This window comes from Ictalurus furcatus, chromosome 7, assembly GCF_023375685.1.
Source record: "Ictalurus furcatus strain D&B chromosome 7, Billie_1.0, whole genome shotgun sequence".
NCBI classification, from domain to species: Eukaryota; Metazoa; Chordata; class Actinopteri; order Siluriformes; family Ictaluridae; genus Ictalurus; species Ictalurus furcatus.
The window spans coordinates 7,214,076-7,238,801 of NC_071261.1; the positions used below are offsets into that span (position 1 = coordinate 7,214,076).

Genomic DNA, 24,726 nt, shown 5'->3' on the forward strand with positions numbered 1-24,726 from the left:
TATATCCACTTCCCATTGTGTGAAGCTCAACAACCTTTTGCCGCACATCACAGCTATATTCCTTGGTCTTACCCATTGTTATGAATGACTAAGGGAATTTGGCCTGTGTGTTACCTCATATTTATACCCCTGTTAAGTTATGCTTGAACAATTTCCTGTTCCTAGTCACCAAAGTGTACAAAAAAAAAAAAGTAAAATGTCAATGGGAATATACTTCAAATATATATATATATATATATATATATATATATATATATATATATATATATATATATATATATATATTTTTATATATAAACCTGTGTTGTGAATTTTTTGAACAAAAAATTCAAAAGGTTCAACTATACATCGAGAATAGAGCCTTGTTTGCTCATATTTTCCGAGGGTGCCGATATTAGCGTGCACTTTCTAAACTCATATTTGTGACTCCGGGCTTCTGGGACTCGCTGGTTATGTAATTGACGGTTTCTCAGGAAAAGGCTGAGGATGGCATGGCGCATTCTTTTTGGGACACGTTTCCTGTGGAATCTCGAGTGCTGCAGCTCTCGTCCTGTCTCCGCCCTAGCCTCAACTCGATCTCTTCAGGACCCTTCTCGTTTAAAAAAGCGTCGCAGTCAGCCTTCTCCTCGCCGTAGCCGTGCTCGATCTCTTCTGACTGCTGGTCCGGACTAGGTTTTGTGTGTACGTGGTCGGACACGCTGTGTGCCGTTTGAGTGTTTAGTCATTCACGTCATGTGAAATGAGTTAATCTGTTTACGTTAGAAGCGAACACTGTGAGTGTGGTCAGAGTGACCTACTTATTTCTTGTGCTGATTTGGGTTAAGGGTTGGACTTGAGATTGAGTAAAGAACGCTGATGTTGTATGTTCCACATCTGGCTCATTGTTGATTTTTGGGTTTTTTTTTTTTTTTTTTTCCTTATGAAAAATGTGAGTCTTACAAAGGAAGATTAACAGTCATAGTAGTAGAGGTGTCACACAATGCCTCTATCTATCCGTATTTAGATTTCAATCCAAATTAAGAGTGGCCTGAACCACACTAAATTCAAAATAAATAATTAAACAAACTCTGCGTCCTGGGAAACGCTGACAATTCCTCAACCTCAAGTACATCATTCCGGTTCGTAACGGCTTCACACGGTTGATATCCGATTGTACATACCGGCTATATTTTCTAAAAAAAATTTCATTGGTTGCGTTTCCCAAATGAGACCCAACCCACCAGGACCCTGACCAGGCAGTTGCTAAGGATGCTCTAAATGCATCGCACAGCTTAAAGAACGTTGTCTTTGTTCGTCCCGTGAGCTTCATATCTCACAGCTTGGCATTAAAAATCCAAACCTCGCAAGGGATCACCGCGAGGTCTATCAGAGACCTCGCAAAAGGTCTCTCATAGAGAGAAAAAAAACAAACAAACAAACCCGCGATTAGTACTCCTCCTATTCGTATCTATATTTGTATCCGTTAAGAACACGTCGTATGTTCGATGGGACGTGTTTTTTTTTTTTTTTTTTGTTTTGTTTCCCCTTTTAAAATTGGAGAGTTTATAAATGAAAACGAAGATGTGCGTGAAATGGCTTCTCTACCTGATGTAGGCATTTTTAAAATGTATTTATTTATTTATTTATTTAATCGTGTGTTCGGGGAAGCATATTCCATTCAGCCAGAATCATCGGCCCAGGTATGCACTGGCTTTCCTCAACTTCCTGGGGAATCCCCACCTGACTCTGTGTGTGTTTGTGTGTGTGTGTGTGTGTTTGTGTGGAAGTGTGCGGTTCCTGATTCGGACTTTAGCCGGAGACCATAAAATCTTAAGGGCTAAAGAAGACTCGAACATTCCGGGCTGAGTATCAGAACGTCCGTTACCATGGATACGTAATAAACACGACATCGTTAAAACGACGAGCCGCTTTTATTTATTTATTTATTTATTTATTTATTTCTATCCGGAACCCTGCGTTTTGTTCGCTGAGCCTGCGAATGCTTTGGCACGTCTCGGCGGTGTTGATTCTGACAAGGGCTCCGAGTTCAGTCAGTGTTACGTGACGATATTCTCAGTCGTGTTGATTTTGTAGTCAGTGTTCGCTGGGAAAATGTGTTGCTTTCTCCCTTCTTGGCAGCTTTAAAAGCCGAGGAGGGTAGTGGAGTGGTTCTTCGGCTCTGACTCACAACAGCCAATAAACTCTGGCCTCAGCACTTTTCTTGGAATTAAACACTCCGCTTTCCACACACGGCCATTAAAGTGTGCCGTTTCTTTCGCCGAGGGAGAGAGAGAGGGAGAGAGAGGGAGAGAGAGGGAGAGAGAGGGAGAGGGTGTCGTGTTTCATCTGGTGGCCGGTTGTTGCAGTTTCCCGCTGACCTACATCTGTGTACACGGCGATGAGTGTGCAGGTCTTACTGAAGCTTTTCTAGTCTTCTAAAAGGCCAATCATTTGTCAGTTTCTGCTACAAATTCTACGTGGTAGCTCTGTCAAGGACTGCGATCGATACCAAATTGACATCCCCAGTTCCAAAAAAGTTGGGACGCCATGTAAATGAATGGAAATATAAACAGCATTTGCAAATCTCACAAACCTATATGTTCTTCGTCATATCCTCATAATCGACGGTTTAAACTGAGTAAATGTAGCATTTTGAATTCGATGGCCGCAACACGTCTCAAAAAAGTTGGGACGGGGGGGGGGGGGGCAACAAAAGGCAGGAAAAGTAAGTGTTAGTTTAAAAAAAAAAAAAAGAAACAGCTGGAGGATTCTTTTGCAAGTAATGAGGTTAATTGGGAACAGGTCAGTAAGATGATTGGGTGTGAAAAGAGGATCTTAGAGAGGCGGAGTCTCTCAGAAGTAAAGATGGGATGGAAATCTGGATGGAAGCAGATGTTGCTCTAAAACCTGTATATACGATTCGATAAGAACGTAGGTGTGATGGTCAGGCGTCCACAAACCTTTGGTTATATAGTGTATATTTGCAGGACGACAAATCACTTGTTTAATGTCCTTTGTAGAGATCGTGACCCGTTTCCACGTGGCTGACATTTTCACCGTTTTCACTGAAGACTGTCTGTTGAATCTTTAAAAAACATGTGGCGCTTTAGAATGAGTCTTAATTTACATTTTACAAATTAAAAGCCCCGAGCAATACATTACCTTACACTCAGATTTACATAATCTTGCATGTCTAAGGAGACAGCCATTCCTAAATGGGTGCCATCATCTTTTTCTTATTATTTTTTAAATTTTAAATACAGTTGAATTTTTTTTTTTTTTAAAAGACATTTGAGCTAGAACTAAAAAAGTGTTCTCAATGGAGCGCACAGCCAGTAAGTTCCTCAAGGAACACGGCTTTGCATGTTCTGTTTCTCCTGCTTATGAAATCATTATTTATTTATTTTAAAATGTGTGAATCTATATTGTGTATATGACTGGAATAAATAATAATAATAATAATAATAATAATAAAAAGACTGCGGTTATAAACATCTGCACAGATGAAATCATGCTTTCTGTTCAGACATTTACAACACGCTCGTAACTCGCTTATGAAGCTGTTTATAAATGCTTATGAACAGTCAGTGAAGCCAGAGTCATGGCCACGTCACGGGACTTCGAGTAGACGTCTTCTACCAAAAAAACAAACAAACAAACAAATTGGGGTTTATTTATTTATTTATTTTTTTAGAGAGATTTTGGCATGGCAACTGATGTCGTGTTTTGTGATGTTGGCATGGCAACTGTAGTAGTATGTGTGGGTTTTAATGAGATCAAGCGTGGCAGCATTCTACACCATGGTCCTGACACTGATTAACTGGATGGTGAGGACACCCTGCTAGGCCGCTCTCTCATTTTCTCCTCGAGGACTGTTCTCATCACTCTGTTCTCCTTATCCAACTTCACGGTACCTCGCCGCAGCTAGTCAAGAGCGTGATCGTGTGTGGATATAATTGCTTTTGTGGGCGCGAGATACCCTCGCGCACTCCGTTACCGTTATTTCCGAAGCTACTCTGGGAAATTGATCCGATGTCTCGTTAGGGAAGTCCCTAAAATTCTGGCCACTGATAATATAGCTAATACGGCTGAAAACAAACGTTCGACATCACCAAAAACGTTGCGCTCTTTCACCGAGTGACTTTTTGACTGCGTGGTCGTCATAGTAGATGAAGCAACCTGATGAGAAATCGTGGTAATTGTGTGATATTGGATACGTTATGTTATTTAATGCCGCATTTGTCGGACGTTTCCAACCACTTCAAGTCCGTGTTTTGAAATATTTTGTAAATTCGTTTGTCGTTCATGGACCTCGTCCCGTTCCGGTAGATAAGAGCCTGGGCTCGTGTCGTACGGATGAAAAGAACTGGCCGAGAGCGATGCCATTCCAAGATGGCTGCCAGCGGACCGACTATCAGAAGGATGCGTTATGGGTACCAACCAACCAGAAGTGAGCGAGTGATGCTGAACAAGTGGAAAAGGGATTCAGACTTGGTCTAGTTGTAGCTTTTCTCTTGGTAAAAAAAAAAAAAAAATCATCTAATTTGATGAGATGATTAACGAATGACGGTCCTTTACCGTCGCTGTGGAATTTGCGTCTTTACCCAGTTGTTTAGGTAGCGAACTCGACATAGCCGGTTTTGACCAATAGGAGGTGTTGATGAGATTCTCCATGTTTTCGCATTTCTATCTTGTGTACAGTCTCTCTCTACTACTAATACGGTAGGGACGGGCGATATGGACTTTAAACTGTATCGCGATATTTCCTGGTATTTAGTGCGATAACGATATCGGTGGCCGTATTAATATAGAACCGTTCACTAGTGTTTTTGGCTACAGGTGATGGCTGTGATCTTGAGCGGCTCAGAAACACAAACGTTGCTCTGTTTCAAAAGGGGGAGGAGCCACTCAAAATGTCCCGGATAACGCGAGGTGCTTCACAGGGACGTTAAACGATTTTAGCGGAGCAGCATCGATCGATTTTTCAAATCTAGACATCGGGGCTGTTTTACAGTGTATACAGACTGTTCAGTGACTCCATCTGTTTACTCGCCCAATCCCAACGTAGTTTAACGGACACCTGCGGATATCCAGGAAGCTATCAGTGTCCTGATAAACCAACATGGCTGTCACGAGTTTGTTCTAGGACGTTCTCTGGAGCACAGCCAGCTTCCTCACACACAACTCAGCTGCTCACCTCACTTCCTTTTGAACTTCTTGTCATTTTTAATGATGTGAGATTATATTTATGTATATATATATATATATATATAAAAGGAAGTAAAGTCTCGTCTGCGCGTGGTGCAGGGTTACGCGGTTTACATCAGGAAGGTCAAAGCGAGCATGTTGCAGTACAGCGTTTTCACTATCGGCGGTTCACAACTCTGCATCTGCATCCTGCCTTCTCTCCGACTCGCTCGCTTGCTCTGTTGCCTTCTCCCCTGGCGGTCTCTCTTCACAGGAAGTGGTGTGTTGAGACTGAACCTAAGATGTAAACACACAGCAGGTCAGAGCACGGCTGGACTATCTGCTAAGCGCATGCCTCCGAGGTCGATGCATCATGCTCGCTGACGAGACGCTTCCACCCGCGGCCGTTTTATCGCTCCCGTTTCGTCTCCTCGCCGAATTTCAGGATCCGACGGCCGTACGGTCGACGTCGGCTTCATCGGGGCTCGATGTTTTAGAAGGAGATCGGGGGCGAATTTCAAAACACACTCTGTGTGGGAAGTAAAACTGAAAGGTTTTGTCTCCGAGGTGGGGGGGATTTGGCTTGGCATGATTCTGAAAATATCTTTTGAGGGGGGAAATGTTTGACGCGTACGTATTCATGCGGTTTAGAGTTTAGACAACTCGAGAATGCTGAACCTTTATCAGTACATGTAAAAAAAAAAAATTATAAAAGAGAACAGCACTAATCCATTTTCAGTACGAGTATTCAGTATCGTCGTCGTGCAGTCGTGCAGTCGGTGGTGAAGTCACGTGCCGAGGCTCAAGTGTGCTCAAGTCATGAGTATCTCAACATGTCCCAAGTGTAAAAAATTATGTTTAAAAAAAAAAAATATATATATATATATATATATATATATATATATATATATATATATATATATATATAATTTTTTTTTTTTTCTTTGTCTCACTCATTACTCTACAGTTAATTCAGTCACTAATTAGATGCCATAGCATTTTAGTGGAAGATTACTGACAATGTATTTATTTAATTTAATTGTACTTCATTTTATGAAGCAAGGACATGAGCTAATATGGTTTAAAAAAAAAAAAAAAAGGCAGATTTGATTTCAGGATGTCTTTTTGAATAATTTGGAAAAAAAACCTGTTTGAGGCCTTGTTTACACTAGTGCGTTTTTTAAAAAAAAATGAAAACGATCCTCGTCCACGCTGGCGTTTCCGGCGGGTTTCAGAAACGATCTCCGTCCACGCTACATGACCGAGAACGCATGTCACATGACCATTCATGCACAGTGGTCATGCGCATACGAGTGTAAACGGGAAGTCGGTTGTTGGTCCGAACCGGCGTTCCGTGTAGGGTTTACGCCGCTTGAAATGAGATTTGTCGGCGATCGCTCTAATCGTAGCTCGCCTCTTGCGCGTGTAGCAGCTGCAGTGTGATAAACCAGCAAAGCAAGCTCGAGGTTCAGTCTCCGTGTTGTTGTGTATAATCGAGGTAGCGTAATGGTCACGTGATGGGGGCTTGACGAATCAGGGAAGGATGCGCGATGATCCAGAAGACCCGATCAGGGGGCGAGTGTGGGCGGAGCCACGCCTTTGTTTATAAAACGCCAGCCTTCTTCGGAGTTTCCAGAAGTCTCCGCCGGAGTGGGGTAGACGACAGGCGTGACCGTAGCAACAGTTACGAAAACGCACTAGTGTAAACAGGGCCTAAGGGGTGCTGTCGCTGTTCGTCTCTATGAGCTGAATCACTTAAAAAGAATTGTTGCGCCTGTGTTTTTCTGTCTCAACCTCATATTTTTTGGGGGTTTTCCGTCCTTCCGAGATTCTCGTTCTTGTACGAGTGTTGGGAAGTTTTCAGGATTTATGTGGAATTTTTGTAACCAGCAGATGAACCGATTTTAGATTTTGAAATTGAGCCAAACAGTGTCAAGGTCACAACGAGGTCAGATGTCTGAAATGGTTTTTCTTCAGTAGCTTCCTTCTTGTTTTAAGAATCCTTTAACGGTAGTTCTGGCATACAGATTAGTAACGAGATGAACTTGACTTCTCGGTGGAAGAGGCAGCCCTGTCGACGTTCTTGATGTCCAGATTGACTTGGTTGTTATACGCTGAGGGCAAAACGGGCTGAATATTCAGATTGTTTTTGTTATTTAATATAATTCCAGGGCATCTCCATTTCCAATAAACACACCATCATTTCTTTGGATATATATATATATATATATATATATATATATATATGTGTATGTATATGTTATGTGTAATATATATATGTATATATATGTGTATATATATATATATATATATGTGTGTATATATATATATATATATATATATATATATATATATATATATATATATATATACGTGCTCATTCAAACATATTCACTTATTAAGCATAAACAAAGAGGTATGTTTAAAAATGAAACGTCCTCTTGGCAAATCGTCTTCGTGTCCCCGAGGTTACAGGGGTTCTTCTGATGGACTCGTAATTTTAAGAATCCTCCATGAATATTCAGCGGGATTCGACTCAGGAGATTGCCACGCAAGGCCTTCTCTAGTTATTTTTGGCCGTATGTCCGGAGTCAGTCAGTACCTTTACACGGACGACGATAATCCGATATTAACCTGATTAAGATGACACTCTGATGAAGAAACTAGCATGTAAACAGTAGCTGCGTTTACACGGACAACAGTAATCCACTCTTAATCCGATTAAGACCGTACTCTAATTAAGAAACTAGCATGTAAACAGCGATTTTTACTTACCTTAATCTGATTAAGGTCATACTCGAAGTACGCAATAATCGAATTAAGACAGGTGGAGTACTCCTGTTTTAGTCGCATGATGGACGTGTAGTAGTGACATGTAAACACTGTAATCAGATTACGAACGTCGTGTGGGAGTTTTCAGCGCATTTTGCGACAGGACACGATCACACACGGCAGTTTTACGTTTTACGGCGAGCAAGAGAGTTCGGCTGCGTCCCAAACCGCATACTTGCCTACTATAGGCCTGTAGTGGGGAAAAATACATGCATCTCGGCTACTATATAGACGGTAACTATGCGATTTAGGACACACCCACCTCTTCAAGCAGTCGTCTATTAGCACGTACGGCATGACAGATAATTAACCGCACTTAAAACGTTCGTAAAAAAAACAAAAAAAAAAACACCCAGAACTGTATACGGTACCATAACGAAGACGGACTGTATGTCGATACGTGAAATTCTGGAGGGACGGCGTGGTGCGGTGACGTAATGACCCGGGTTGTTAATCTAATTATGTTCTAAAACATGTAAAACGGGTACATCACAGGAGTATTCTAAAAGCGACTCACTCATGTAAACACCTTAATCACATTATTACCTTACTCAGAGTAAGGTCAATAATTAGATTACTGCTGTCCGTGTCAACGTAGTCGGCGATTATTGATGATCCTTAATCCGGTTAAAGTCGTACTCGAAGTAAACACAAATGGAATTAAGACGTGTGGAGTATTTCCTGTTTCAGTCGCATTACAGACGTGTACACACCTTAACGTCGTGCGGGAGTTTTCACCGCATTTTGAGACAGGACACGTACACACACGGCAGCGCTCAAGTGTTATAAACAAAGTCTCTAACCTGGGAGTAATGATTGATTTAAACATAATGATCTCTGTAGCAGCACCGGAGGTCATTCTCACCTGGAATAGAGCTCCAAAGTTGGCTAAACTGACCATCATCTGCAGCCTTCTTGGGCACTGTGAGTAGCAGCAGCGTGGGCCTGGTGTCGTCTAAATGCTGATGAAGAGCTCCTCTTCTTCTTTTTTTAAATTTATGTATTTATTTATTTATTTTTAACCATTAGGACATGGTTGTGTAACTGTATAACATAATAATGCATGTCCTAGAGAGCATACCCATTGTGTTCTATATATTTGAACTGTATCGGTTGCACAGATTGGGACCGCCGGTGTTCTAACAATGCAATTGCATTAGATGTGTAATTAATAAAAAATGCTGATTCCCAGGATGTGAATCGCACATTTCAAGGATCATATATATTTTTTTATTATTAAAAGCTATTATAAAAATGAAATGGCCAAAAGGTTTCCTTCTGGTCACTGATATGAGGGTTAGATGTGATGTAAGTGTGGGCATAGTGTTAATTAGTTGCATTAATAATTACATCAATTGAAGGTCCTCATAAGGATAGTAAGACGAGTGTGTGTGAGACAGACAGACCGTAAATAAGGAAAAGTCACCTTGTGTATAATGTATTCTTTATTTCTTTTATTTCACTAGTCGCTCGGCAGGTACGCGACATGTGACGTTGGGATTTTAAAAACGAAAAAAAACGCAACACAAATGTGTTTTAGTGTTGAGGATTTAAAGTAAGAGATTATTCCAGAAGGGTTAACGGTTAAATCTGGATTTTAAATCTCATGTGATGAACAAGACACATGTGTGGATTTAGTCAGTATCGTTCACGCTGTTGCCAAGCAGCTGTGTGCCATGACTGCACCACTGCTATTCCGAGTAACTTAGCCTGTGAGAGTTCAAGTTTGGTTTTGCATACATTTACTCGCATTAGGAGGTTGGTGGGATTTCAAATATTTCCCTCTGACTTTCTGTCTCTCCTTTAATCATTTAGCCTGTAATTAGATCTGTGTTCTTTTTCTCCAGTCCTCTCAATGGTGGAGGTCTAATGGAAACTGTAGGTATTACAGAAGCCTTTGCACTCGAGAGCGTCTGTCTTGCTGCCTGTTCACCTCTCTGGGCCAAAAAAGTTGTCCGACACAGGCATCTTGCCCTGTTGCTATGGTTACAGTGAAAGACGGAATTCCCTATGCTTTCGTGTCGCGTCTTAAGGTGCGGCCTGAACGAACGAACAGTTGTCTGTGGAGAGAAAAGAAATAAAAAAAAAAAAAAAAGGCAATTCCGATTTGGATCTATATTCTGATGCAATGCTAACAGACGTGTTTAAACTCGTTTCTCTTTGTCACTCTCGGCAGGCGCTGGATCAGGACCGAACGGCTCTACAGAAGGTGAAGAAGTCAGTCAAAGCAATCTACAACTCGGGGCAAGGTACGAGCTACACCTCAGTCTCTCTGTCCATGCGGCCGTCTCCGAAATTGAGAAAGTTGACGCTTGCCTTGTACCTGGTCTTAATGAATCTTGAGTTCTGCTGCAGTATGCAAATGGTAGGGTGAGAATTTTGCATCAACAGCGTCACATCAACTCCACAGACCCCACCTGCCTTGTGTCAACACTTCAGGGTGGTGGTGGTGGTGTAGTGTTGTGGGGAATGTTTTTTATTTCGCACGTAACGGTCCCCTTAATACCAACTGAGCGTTGTTGGGACGCAAGAGCCGATCGAATTATTGTCGCTGACCATGTACTTCCTTTTGTGAGCTTAATTTACCCACCTTATAATGGCTCCCGATGTGGCGATGCACCATGAACGTGACTTTAATGCACTTCAACGGCCTCACCAGTCATCAGATCCGAATCCAACACAGCACCTTTTTAATACGGTAGAGTGGGAGATTTTCAGCATAAAAGTCCTGCTAACAAATCTGCAGCTTTTATATGATGCAATCATGTCAACATGGACCAATATAGTAAAGGAACGTTTTGTTCTTTGAGCAAAGAGAGGCCCTACCCAGTACGATGTGCATAATGTATAAAAGCAAATTCCCAACACTAATAATGTTCCATTTATTCATAAAAAAAAAATAATAAAAGTCCTGAAGACTTTCCTGTGGTGGAAAATGCTGAGGTACAGCTTTGCCTTTGACTGTTACAAAGCTGCGACGGTGGAGAAAAATGATAATAAATGTCTCCTCACAAATATTAATCAACACCTTCTGGCCGATCAGATTCGAAAAACAGTGCTGTGGCATATTTCCTAATAAATAATTATATGAGCACCGATCGTTGACCGAACGCAGACTTTCACATAGCGTATCTTTATTCAAATAAGTGCAGTGGAAATTAAAATGCACTTAGTCAGCAGGAACACCCGGCATAGACCTGCCTCCTCTTATCTGTGTCTCCAAGGCAACACGGTCTGTTGAGACTTTTCCAAATCCGTAAACCGAGGTCAACATGGAGGCCGATTACGTGGAAATCAGAAAGATCTAGAAAAACGACTTGGGGGTTAATAGGAAAACGAGGTATTAGGAAATAAATAACGTTATCATTTTTCTACAAATGTCCATGCACGTTTACTTTACATTGGATGAACTTGAAAATTGTAAAAAATAAATAAATAAATAAATAAACTTGTAATTGTGGGATGTGCAAAAGTTTTGACCCTCTTCCAGTTTGTAAAGTCTCAGAACACAAGACATTAAGCCTGAAGTGGCTCATTAGGACTCATTACTCAGGTCAAGAATGGTCATTAGGAATTTATGGTTAATGACTATTTCAGACTTCCTTCTCTATACTTTATCTGATTCATTCAGCCTCGGTTTCTACATCCGTTTCTATAAACCTCTGCTTGAGGATCTGAAAGTGAGGCTAGTTGAAGCCTACAATGCAAGAGGAATGCTATTCAAAGATATTCAATTTCAGTTCAATTTTATTTGGAATATATAAACACGGAATATAGATTTTAAGTGTGTGAATTTATCCCTATTGAGCGAGACGGTGGCGAGGGAAAAACTCCCTAAGGTGATATGAGGAAGAAACCTTGAGAGGAACCGGCCTCAGAAGGGAACCCGTCCTCGTCTGGGTAACGACGGATAGTGTGAAAGTAAAAGAAAGTTCGTTATGGTTTTATATGACGTCTGTTTGTTGAACTAGTTCACTGTTCACGAAAGAAGACCTGAGTGTAAAACTGCATGTGGTACTTGCAGTCCCCAGGCCATCGCAGCAACCGTAGTCCCAGCAACCACAGCGAGAACGTCCATGAGGTCCAAGACCATTTCCATGGTACCTCAGCAATCTCCAGGCTGCATTGCTTGGGGTCGTCTTCAGTAGCAGAATGTATCCTTCAGTTGATGAGAGCTCCATCCAGAGGTTGGATCAGGCAGGTCCGGAGTGCAGAAAGGGTCAGGATCACTGACATCTCCATAATATCATGTGTGGCTCGACAGAAGGAGAGATGGAGAGGGAGGTTAAGAGAGGCAGAGATTGTTAGGTATGCTTACTATCCCGTAATGGATAAGACTGTGTAGATATCAACCTGCTTCCAGCTTGTAATTTCCTATGCAATGCATTCAAATGGGAACTGTTGAAGTCGATGCATGTTGCCCATAGGCTAGCCAGAAAGGCACGGCAAAACCCTCCATATGACACTAAGGATGTAGGAAGGTTTAGCTGACACAGGAGTGGTGATGCACCCTTCTACTCTGCAGTGATTCTCGCATGGAAATATGACCTGCATGGAAGAGTCATCAGAAGAAAACCTTACTTCATCAAAAAGCCAACAACTGAAGTATCCAAAACAACATCTAGATGTGTCCGAGGCAGTTTGGAAACAAGCGCTGAGAACTTATGATACTCTTTGGTCACAGTCACTAACTGTATGTTTGCAGTGTGTGTGTAACATTTGATCAGAAAGAACACCTTTCCAGCTGTTAAACATCGGGCGGATCTATTTTGCTTAGGGGTTGTGTCGCAGGAAACATTTCACAGGTAGATGGAGGAACGGATTCCAGTAAATATCGGTGAATTCTGGAAGCAAATGCGACCCAGTCTGTCGGGAAACTGTACCTGAAAACAGACTGGCCTTTTCAACAGGAAATTGATCCAAATCATACCTCAAAATCCACTTCGAGAAATGAAAGCAGACACCCGCTGTGGTCGCGAAGCTAAAGACACGGTTAAGACAAACTACCTGTACACGAGTACAAACGGTGATCAGGGGTTCGGTATAAAAACCTAAACACACCGTTTCTGCGTCATGACTCACGGCTGATACAGGTGGCATTTCAGACCAGCCATCATCCAAACCTGGGCTGTAGATCTTAAGTGATCAACTGGAGGGACAGATCATATATTTTTAAACAGTATAGACTGAATAGGGAGGATGACTCCAGAGGATCATGTTACAGTGAGAAGCTCTGACTACAGCACTGATGCACTTTATCTCTAAACAAAAAAATCTCTCTATTTATTTGAACATTTATTTTATAGTCGCTAATATCACTGGTTTTATTAATTATTAGCACTTTAAACAATATTTATAGAAAAAAAAAACATATGCCTGGGGGTTTCGTGGGCAGGTTGGGATCATGTGACTATTGGTGCTTTTCCACTGCATGCTTTTTAGGGCTTTCCACAGTGGATCGTACCTGGTACTTTTTTTTAGTACCACCTCGGCGGTCGAGGTCCCGAGCGAGCCGAGCCGAGCCGATACTAAACGTGAGCCAAGCGCCGAGGGAGTAGGGAATTCTCCTTAACGAGTGGATCTGTATTGTGCCTGAATAAATGTGAAAATGACTATCTCATTACCGATAAAATCACGACGGTTTCCGTCTTAGATTCTTACGTCTTGCTTGTTACCGGTTTCCAAACAGGTCTCCCCTGTCGTGGATGAATCTGACTTGTCATATCGAGCACTACGTAGGGTCTAGAGCGTCGTTATTTTACATCCTGAATAGGCTCCGTGTTCAGTGAACAGGAAAGGTGTTTGGAATGCGGTCTGAGCGTGCGTTTGTACAGTGCCTCGATAATACGTTAATAAAACGTTATTCCTGCGTTGAAGGTGAACGGAAGACGGCACCCGCGCTGAGGCGACGCTAAAATGCGGTGGAAAAGCAAGCTCGGAAAAGTAAAGCGAGCCGAGCCGTACCGTGCAGTGGAAAAGTGGCGTATGACAAGTTGAGCCAAGCTTAGAAAGAGTTGAGAAGAATATTGTTTGAATTCCATCCATCCATCCATCTTCTATACCGCTTACTCCTTTTCAGGGTCACGGGGGAACCTGGAGCGTATCCCAGGGAGCATCGGGCACAAGGCGGGGTACACCCTGGACAGGGTGCCAATCCATCACAGGGCACACTCACACACCCATTCATACACTACGGACACTTTGGACACGCCAATCCGCCTACCATGCATGTCTTTGGACTGGGGGAGGAAACCGGAGTACCCGGAGGAAACCCCCGCAGCACGGGGAGAACATGCAAACTCCACACACACAGAGCCACGGCGGGAATCGAACCCCGGACCCTGGAGGTGTGAGGCGAACGTGCTAACCACTAATCCACCGTGCGCCCTATTATTTGAATTATGGGTCAAAAATGTTTCAATTAATAATAATAAAAATAATTCATTGCAATTGTGCAGCCAAAATAGCTAGGTGGAAGTAAAGTACAGAAGTTGCAGGTGCACAGTGCAGATTGTTTGGAGTGTTAATCCCAGATGGCGTCGCTTCTCTCCTATAAATCCTCCGAGAGACTCCGTAAACTCAAAAACCCAAAAAGAATCACTAATTAAATCTGGGCATTAGTCCGTGTCCTTCGGTTTGCCGTAGGGGTGTGAATCTCTCGGGACCACGTCTGATTTCCATTCGCTGTGCCATGATGTGATTTATACACTGATTTGTTACACGGTCCATTATGAATATTTGGCACAGTGGCGTATAACCGCTTTAATAAATGACATTTCCATCGTTATAAACAAAAACCCACCAGGCTTAATGTCGCTGTTTGAACACTTTTTTTTTTTTTTTAAATCGTCATTTGAGTATCGAGTACTTTTTTTTAAAAAATATTCAACTCCAAAAGAATGTTTCACAACATTCAATATAACTATAAAAAGGTTAAAAACATACGTGTGTCGTTCATTAATAAATGGAAAATGGCACTTGTTGTCAGGTTGCTGTGGTATAAGGTGAGTAAAACACTTTGGGATGCGCCGTTATGGGAAAATAATGGACGTCAGTGTGGTAACAGTGACTCTGCTTCACATCGGGACATTCACTATCGTACCACTGCACTGCTGATTGTTTTCCTACAGCAGCACGGCCCATTTTGTGTTCTTTCTTACTTACTACCATTTGTGAGCTAGAATATTTCAAAGGGTTTGTGTTGCTTCGAATGAATCATTTCCCCCAGCTCTGGAAGCTTTAGCACGATAAGCTTATCCAGTGCCGTGTAAACATGTCCGCTTTATTTATATCTCCAGCATTGTGCTGGTTTGCTCGTAGTTCTGAGCTGACCCTGCTCCGACCTCGGTACTCCTTAAGCCTTTGCATTACGTTTTGACGCTCCGGTGCAGCGTTCGGAGTCGGCACGTGACCTCAGACGCTGCATTTCACCCGGGCTCCTTATTTGTGTGTTGTCCGATGAAGTCGTAGCGTTGAGCGCGTGTTTCTAGGCCTTTATTTATCGTGACGGGTTCTCTTTTATATTAAACCTTCTCCGTATACCTGGAGACAAAAAGCAAGGTCCGGTTTTGAGATGGGGAAAGGGGGCAGGGCTTCAAAACACCCGCACAAATCATTATAGATTCATGGCTCGATAGGTTCATCGAGAAAAAAGACGTGTGTTTTTGAGTGATCATTTACTAGCGTACTCCCATGCTAAGTTGCAGAGCTCTTATGGCAGATGTATAAAGGCTTGGTCTGGGTATACAACGTCGAGTAAACGTCATATCACGGGAGTCTAATATCCTGTAGAGAGGATTGAAATTGTTCTATTGCGCAATCCCGCTGTGTCGCGTCTGCTCCGGTTGCCGTGATCCTGCTCGATTAGGCGTCAAATCGCATTACATCCTGGATCTATAAATATTCCAGAATGATTGCACATGGGATGAAAGAATTCAACTTTTGAGAGAGCTGGTGCTCTTATAGAAGTGCTCAAGATCATTAAGTGAGAGAGCTGCTCTCGGTGATGCTCGGAGGATCGTCGACCTTAATTCTGTTGGACTAGTGCTTTATCACTAGTGGTTCCTTACCAAGCACGTAAAAGTTCTCGCTTTAAACAGCCCTCTGCTGGACGTTCTTAGGAGACGACGTGCGCCGGATTTAGAAGCCTGGCCCTCGTTCTTCTTCACAAGACTGATGATCTAATCGTGTGGTTTCTCCGAGGGCCGGGCTCACACCGAGCAGCGAGGATGGCTCCCAGATGAGCCTGGTGTTCCACAGAGAGTCCGTACCCTAACCGATGTATTATTCCTGCTGGAAGATTTACCGCTTTACTCGGGTTGCCCATTTTCTCGTTTTTTTTTTCATTTCTGTCGCTGGTGCAAAACTGGAAACTTGCGCAGGTGTTTGTCTGCGTAACGTCGCTTTGTAAAACGGCTCCGTTTTAAACCCGGCTCTCTTTCTGCTTGCCTGGACTTTCCTCGGTCCTTCTCCTTCCTTATATCCGCTCTTCATGTAGACAGCAGCTGATTGTCAGCTTTCAGCTCGGCCGTTAGTATGCTCGGCTTTGCTGATTCACTGGGCTTCCTGTACGCCCGCGCTGGCAACAGGAAGCCGTAGCAGTTCATGGATTAGCCAGGAATGCTCTGCGTCTCCACCGCTGGCATTATGCTGCAGACAGATTTATATACAGCTGTGCTCTTCGCTCTCGTGGTGTTCCCGCCCATGCTATGTGCTTAGAACAGCAGGGTCAGAATTTGACCTTTTTGTGGCTGGATTTGACGCAAAGGCCAAAACAATAAGCGCCCAGTGTTTATGCGAACAATAGCGTCCACGCTAAATCATTTTCTATGGGGTTGGAATTCTATCCGTAGGTCAGGACTCCACCATTACCCGGAAAATGCATTCTTATTTGCGTTTAATTTAACGGGCAAGCATACATACAACTGGGGTGCAGAAGTTTGCATGCGCCACGTCGTTTGAATAGAAAAAAAGGAAAACGTCGCACTATTTTACAGTTTCTACAAAAGATACGTGTCTAAGAAGTTTTCATTCCGTTATTTCCCCAATTTGCAAATTCCCGGTCGATTTCGATCTAATTATTTATTTAATTATTTTTGTATGTCAAATGGATAATCGACCGGCGCTAACGATTACGGAATCAAAACTCTTACTTCAAGATCGATGCGTATGAATCGGCTAGGGTTAGAAATCGCCCTTGAAATCTGTACTAGTGCATCTATATTATTGATGGCGGGACTAACAGAAATAGCTCCTCCCCGTCATACGACAGCTACCAAATGTAAAGGCGAAGGCTAACTCCAGCCAACCAACTACATATTTTATTTACCTGCTGCTCGTGCTGTGTCACAGGGAAGCGTAACACACTCGGAGGACACTGCTATCTGCCCTCTTCCTCATACTTGAGCATACACGAGCACCCATGATCGGTTAGTGTTGCTGTGATTGACAGGGACGAGACTTGGTATACTTGTCCCTCCCACCCAAAGAGCATGGCCAGTTTAGCTCCCTCGGCTTCCGGCCCCGAATGGCTGTGTCATTGTGCTCTCACAACGATGGGGCGAGTTTATTATAAATTCCAAACTAGTGCATCATATCTAAGGAATAAAATCCTCGGGGGTGTGCTGCTGTTCTAGGAACGTAACAACATCGGGATGGCGTGATGAGGTCCGATGCAAAGCAAAGTAAATCTCACCACGCCAAAGTTGAGTATTTTCCTTCAGGATGTCCTGAAGTGCTTTATTCTCTACGTCTATACTCTACGTCTGACACGGGAAAATAGACATGTCCATAAACGTCTCCTTACAACAACGACGACAAAAAAACACCCCCAACCTGTACTATTATGTTTCTCTTTTAAATCACAGCGTTTTCTCTAATCTCTTAGATTAGCGTCTGCCGCACGTGTCGCTATAGAGCCGATAACCTTCTGACCAATCAGATGCAGGAATTCAATAACACTATGGTATAAAATAGATACACAGTGTTGAACCATGGGTGTTTTTTTTTGTTTTTTTTTCTTCGCAGAGCATGTGCAGAATGAGGAGAATTACGGACAGGCTCTGGACAAGTTCGGGAGTAACTTCATGAGCCGGGACAGCTCGGACCTGGGGGCCGCCTTCATCAAGTTCTCCGGTCTGGTGAAAGAGCTTGCAGCTCTGCTCAAAAACCTGGTGGGACATTTCTGAACTGTAAAAACTTTATTCTCTCCATTTCAGCAAGTTGTTTGACAGTAACTGGTCTCATAAACATTAACACATGACTCTAATTAACACATGAACTCGATTCTGAAGATTAAAGTAAGATCATTAACTTATTGAATGTTATTAATTCATATGAACATTGACTGAATTGTAAAAATCCTCCTGTTTAGTCTCACATTCACTCTCCACAAACACAAGCATTTCTACTCCATCATTAAACATCAAACTGTAATATATAATATCAACTTTTTATATATTAACATTCACTGGATATGAAATATACGACTCTACAAATACATTCTCCTGTGCAATATATACTTTTTTGTCGACTCATCTTCATTTAAATCTTTCAGCGGCGTACTGGCCCTTTAATTCAGCACGAGCAGTGCGGCAAAAAAAAGAAAAAATTGGACTCTACGCCGAAACTTCCGCAACGTCCGGTGTTCAATTTGATCAGATCAGAGATTACAAACTGCAGTTTTGTCGTCATTCCACACGAGAGACGACATCTTTACACACAGCACGCAATCCATGTGTTTTCCCGCCCTCTTTTGATTGACGGGATACAATCCGCCCGTTTTTAAACATCGGCCGATGGCCCATAACGTGAAAAATAGCCTTTATCGGCCGGTACACCGGTGAATCTCTACTTTATGGTAATAGCCGACAATTGTTGTTCGAGTTTGTTTCGTCACTGCAGCAGGAAAACCGCAAAGTATTTTATTTTTAATCAGAATGGCATTTAATGGCTTGGACGACAAGGACTTATCAAATGAAGCCTATCAAATTTAGCACAACCAGTTATTATTTTCTGATTTTGCCTACTGTAACGATGCTAATCTAATACAGTATGGAGCAGAAAGACAAAAAAAAGTGACGAGTACGCGCTTAATAGGTCATAAATGGCTTAAACAAATGTCCTTGTGACATGAGTAGTAAATAAGACTGAAAGCAAACGCAACAATTCTAATATATGTACACAGTATATAATATATATATATATATATAAAGAATTCTTGATCTTGCTTTCATTCAAGTGACCTGCAGTGAGGTTTGATTGCGTTAAGAAGGACATTTGACACTGAATCAGCCCGCTGCGGGACGAGAACCGAATACGAGGTGTATTTTGGGCTGCGGCATCTTTCTGCAAATGTAAGCCGCTTAACTGAAGCAAAAGGCAGAGCTGTAGTGCTGCAGAGATGTTATTATGGTGTCGTGGACGTACGTCTTGGCTCTTACACCCCTCTCAGATGAGTATCAGTTTTGCTCTGTGAATCGTGAACACGGTTCACGGGTTAAATAGCTCTCCGCCTGCTCTTGTAATATATAATGCGTCCGGAAGTGAGCTTTTTCTTCACGCGAGTGTAACGCTTGATTCGTCTCCTCCGTTTCCAGCTCCAGAGCCTCAGCCACAATGTGATCTTCACCCTGGACTCTTTGCTGAAAGGCGACCTGAAAGGAGTGAAAGGGGTGAGTGAGATTCCTGCTGCCTGCCTACTCTAATTGGAAAGGAAGCTCTATAAAGGACGGGCTGATTTACCGCACCGTTCCCACTTTAAACGAGTGCCTTTGGAGAGGCGAAGATCCACCGTAAATCTCACTTAAGAGAGCGCGCCACGACATGGCGTGCAAAACAAATGGCTCCTGTTACTGCCAGTAAACTGTGTGTGTGTGTGTGTGTGTGTGTACAGTACTCTTTCATTCCGTGATATTACACCGGCTTGATATCCAGTGATTCTTATTCTGATTATAATGTATCACCGGGTCTGCCAACATTTAAGAAGACGTTACAGCACGGCGAAATTCTTTTTGTGGCGTATCCCAGCTTGTGAGGAAGCAGAGGTCAGAGTGCAGCGTCAGTCATGATGCGGCACCCCTGATGGAGATATGGTTAAGGGCCTTGCTCAAGGGCGCAACAGTGGTAGGTAGCTTGGTGGTGCCCCCGATCTTCTAGGCAGTAGAAGGGCGGCTGTGTTTCAGGTGGTAGAGCGGGGTGTCCACTAATCGTAGGGTCGGCGGTTTGATTCCCGGTCCACGTGACTCGTGACGTGGTCCTTGGGCAAGACGCTGAACTCCGAGTTGCTCCCGATGGCAAGCTAGCACCTTGCATGGCAGCTCTGCTACCGTTGGCGTATGTGTGTGTGAGAGTGCAGCGGGAAAGCAAGACCTCACACTTGGGGAAAAAAAGTCACTAAAGGGGTCTGAGAAGGCACTAAGTTGGCAACCCTGGTCAGTTAGATAAAAGGCAGGCTAAGCTCCGCCTCTCCCCAGCAAAAAGAAAATACACGGAGAGGGAATGCGGGGTTTTTCATTTATACACATTCTATTTAAAAAGCAATAAAATACGCCGAGTAACTAAATGATGCCCTGTCTGTGTTTTTAAAAACAATTTGCGCCCCCCCCGATCTCTCCGTGCCCCCCTGGTTGAGAACCACTGTCCTAGAGAAATGATAATGTATCAGAATGAGCACATGAATATAAGCCTGTGACCTGGGAGTGTTTAGTAGTGATTGTATTATGGTGTACCAGCGTTAAATGTTGATATACCACGCGCGCAAGATCTTTTAAATCACTTGTGTTTCAGGAACGTATTTCAATAGCCTACTTTTCGAAATGCAAACACTCCAGGTGGACCGTCCAAACTTCTCTACCGTTTTGTTAATCTAATGACGGCTGGGAGTGACCTTCAAGCAATCTCCTTAAGAAAATAACGTAATGCCGGTACGGTCAGGATGACGACGGCGACGATAGTGATGATGAGGATGATGTCGATGATAAGCACACAGCTGTGATACGATCGCAGCCTCTAAGTGGCTTTGAAGAGGCCGTCGGTCTCCGTGTTACGCTGAGCTGTACGAAAGAGTTCTGCAGCATCAGCTAAATGTCTGAGTACACGCGATGAGACTCTCCATTTGCTCGGTAAACAAAGTGTATAATACATCCTGTCCTCCTCCTTCTCCTCCTCTTTTTCCTCCCTCTCTCTCTCTCTATCTATCTACAGTATCTATCTCCTTCCCCCTCTTTGTGTGTGTCTCTCTCTTGCTCTCTCTCTCTCTCTCTGTCCAACTCAGCAAAAAAAAAGCACATAAAGTTGCTCATGAAAGCTCAGGATGAGGATTAAAACATCTCCCCATGCGGGACATCTCCCTTATAAACCATCCGCTCATATCTGCTTTGTGTTTCAGGAAATGATTTGAACGGGGTTATGATTCACCTGTTTTATAAAAATGATCACGGAAAGGTTTTTGCATTTGGTTGTCATATAAAACTCGTTTTTATCAGTCGAGAGGATGTGTAACGGGGGAATTTAGTATGTTCTCCGTCTCCTGTTGATTAAATCTGTCGATTAGCTCGTTGCTCCTCGTTAAGTAGTCATGGGCGCACACGATGACCCTCTCTGCTTATTTTCTGGAATTAAGACTAAGGTGCTGTTATGAGATACTAAACAGACACTGTGTCATTCACAGGATCTCAAAAAACCCTTCGACAAAGCCTGGAAAGACTACGAGGCAAAGTTGTAAGTAATGTCACGTTTTCCGTAGCTACGCCGACGGCCGCTCGTATCGACCGAGGGTAATATCTCCGATCTGATCTGTCCGTCAGTACGAAGATCGAGAAGGAGAAGCGAGAGCATGCCAAACAGCACGGGATGATCCGCACGGAGATCACGGGAGCCGAGATAGCCGAGGAGATGGAGAAAGAGCGCAGGATCTTTCAGCTACAGATGTGTGAAGTGAGTATGGAATATTACCAGCATGGATTTCCCGTCCCACACGTGCTCGACACTGTTAAGGCAGTTTTAAAGAACACACACACACCAAAAAAAACCCCAGACTGACTGAATTTGTTTGCTTAGAAATCAAAAGGCCAAACCGAGCCGTTTCGACTGAATGCAGGTGAAAAGGTTTAACGTTCCTTCGCGCCGAGTTCTTGTGAACTTTCGCACAAATTCCTGACCCACAGATTCCTGATGGCAGTGAGTGATTAGTCCAAAGAGAAATGCCTAGCGAAACAGCCCTAGAGCATTACATTGATTTGAATGAATTATAATATAAAGTTATTAGAGCGAGAGAGTACGTGTGAATTACCTGCGTCTGTGCCGAGTCTCTACTAATAACGCAGCTGTGAGTTTAACTACCGTATGCAGCGTTAACTGTACCGTTACTATGGTTACAATTGTAGATAGGCAGTGCATTCATTTAGAACGGTGATTAAACTGACTGGGACGACCTCTGCGTCCGACGGTTCGAACGCACACCTTCCAGCCAATCAGAATCGAGTATTCAGGCAGACGGTGGTGTGATCTGTCACAAAGAACATGTTGTTTGCGTTCTCATGAACATCCTTTTCTCACTTTGGTTTTAGCTGTTGCGTAGGCAGCGTGGGAGATCAATCCCTTCATTCAGTCTTCGAGATGGCCCTGTGTGCACGTCTGTGTTTACCATGTCCGTGCAGTACAGCAGTCATAAGTCCCTCTGAGAATCTGGAAGTAGGCAGATTTTGTTTGGTTATTGTAAACGACATCAAGCGAGTAACGTGAAGCATGTGTTTGGATTATATAATGAGAGATGTGAAATGCGGGGAAGAAGATGACTGTTTAACTGGCTGTATTGATCTAGATATCGGTTTTTAGTCCTTGAGAGCTCCGGAGACATGAGGAAGAAACTTTGAGAGGAACCAGGCTCGAAAAGAAATGCATTCTGGGATTTTCGATGTTAGAGTACAAAGAGTCTTCTAGCAAATGTTGAAAGGTCCGCAAGACTTCCAGTCTTTTTGAACTTGTTAATAAGTTTAGAGTTTAGTGTCGTGCGTGTGCGTGTGTGTGTGTGTGTGACATGCTTGCCGTGCTTCCTGTTAAAGCGCACCAATTATGGTTTTGATAATAACGTGCCTAATTTTGTTTTAAACGTCTCATACGTTCATCCGAGGACAAAAAACACTTTAACGTGCTCATCATTTAAACCTTTCCCCCGCCCAGTGTCACAAACGACTCGTTCAATGATTCGTTCTAAACTCCTCCTCTCAGAGAGCATACTCTGCTCTGATTGGTCAGACGTCCCAATCTGTCGCGATTCGTCTACCGCTCTCGGCGAGCGGCCGATGAAGACCAGAGGCGGGGCTTTTTGTTACAAATCTACGTAGGTCGGTACGGGAAGTAAAGTCTGGAATCACTAACGAATCGTTTCAGCTGTTCAGAACCGATTCCTTCTTTCGGGAGTCGATAACTCCGTTTGTCGTGCGCTTTTATTTTTGAAACTTTGTAGAGTTTTGACATTCGCAAACAGCTAGATATCACACTATGTGAAAGGGGATATCTGAAAAAGCATAATAGGTGCACTTTAAGGTACATCGCAATCCCGATCCACAGCCATGAGAATGATTTCTATACGTTCTTCTTTTGTCAAAGGCGTTCTTAAAGTTCTTAAAAATATATATATATATATAATATAAACCAAGTATAAACAATTTTGGAAGACATTTTGCTTAAAAAAAGTGTTAATTTCCGCCATGTATGTAGACATTTGGGACACCGTATAGGATATTTGGAATGCATGATTTTGATTGGCTGTCCTGGGATGAGTCTTGGGCAATGATTATAATCCTATCAGCGATTTGAGATCGAGGTCGCTACGAAATCCAGTTTATCCGAGGTGAGTTATAGCTATAAATCCTTCTGTTTCTTTGTCGCAGGACAAAACGACATTATTATTTTTTTTATTTATTATCATCTGATGCTTGAAGATACGTCTACGATGCACGATATCGGTCACAGCTCATAGATTTGCTAACGAACAACAATGCGATGCTCAATTTGTTTACATTTTAAAGACGATCCGAGTTTCCGATTGTTATACAGAAATGTAAGAAAACGATATCACGGTGTCTGAAATACCTCAGAAACGTGTGTTGTGGTATAATGTCATATATTGACAATATCATGATATTGATAATATGTAAATATATTAGGGGAAATAGCTCATGGTGAGGAGTATTTTTCTGCACGTGCGCTCATGACCGTTTCCTCTTTTGTTTTGCGCAGTATCTGATCAAAGTGAATGAGATAAAGACTAAGAAGGGCGTGGACCTCCTCCAGAACCTCATCAAGTATTATCATGCACAGTGCAAGTGAGTACGGTTCTACAGTACGCGTGGTGAAGTATGTTTAGTGAAGTATGTTGATGTTTAGTCAGGCCTGTTTCGGTTATAGCGGTAAAGTCCTGACCGCTTTGAAACTCTTGTTTGTTGAAGCTTTTTCCAGGACGGCCTGAAAACCGCTGACAAGATGAAGCAATATATCGAGAAATTAGCAGCTGATCTCTATAATGTGAGTGTCCCCCTATTATACTTTATTATTTCAGCCGGCCGCCCGAGGATCTTTTTAATGGTTTATTTGCATTGCTCCCGGGCCGAAGAGACGTGCCGATGAAGACGCCACGCATACGAGTGTTCGTGAAAGTTTCAGGGCCGTTGGTGGAGTGTAAAATGTAAACCTTTAGGACGTGATGGAACGGGAGAGGGATTGTGT

At 42.9% G+C, this 24,726-nt stretch overlaps 1 protein-coding gene across 6 annotated transcripts in view; it reads left to right on the forward strand.

Annotated features, from left to right (window-relative positions):
• asap1a (ArfGAP with SH3 domain, ankyrin repeat and PH domain 1a) overlaps positions 1-24,726 on the forward strand; it is a 67,022-nt gene that overhangs the window by 17,330 nt on the left and 24,966 nt on the right. For 5 of the 6 annotated variants that reach the window (XM_053628077.1, XM_053628076.1, XM_053628075.1 and 2 more), the window contains 7 exons: positions 10,175-10,247; positions 18,025-18,170; positions 19,596-19,670; positions 21,668-21,717; positions 21,804-21,933; positions 24,241-24,326; positions 24,450-24,525. In XM_053628077.1, the coding sequence (XP_053484052.1) occupies positions 10,175-10,247; positions 18,025-18,170; positions 19,596-19,670; positions 21,668-21,717; positions 21,804-21,933; positions 24,241-24,326; positions 24,450-24,525 (636 nt within the window). Of the gene's footprint in view, positions 1-7,580; positions 8,923-9,845; positions 10,032-10,174; positions 10,248-18,024; positions 18,171-19,595; positions 19,671-21,667; positions 21,718-21,803; positions 21,934-24,240; positions 24,327-24,449; positions 24,526-24,726 lie in introns of those variants that run through there. The other variant, XM_053628078.1, reaches the window with a different exon arrangement.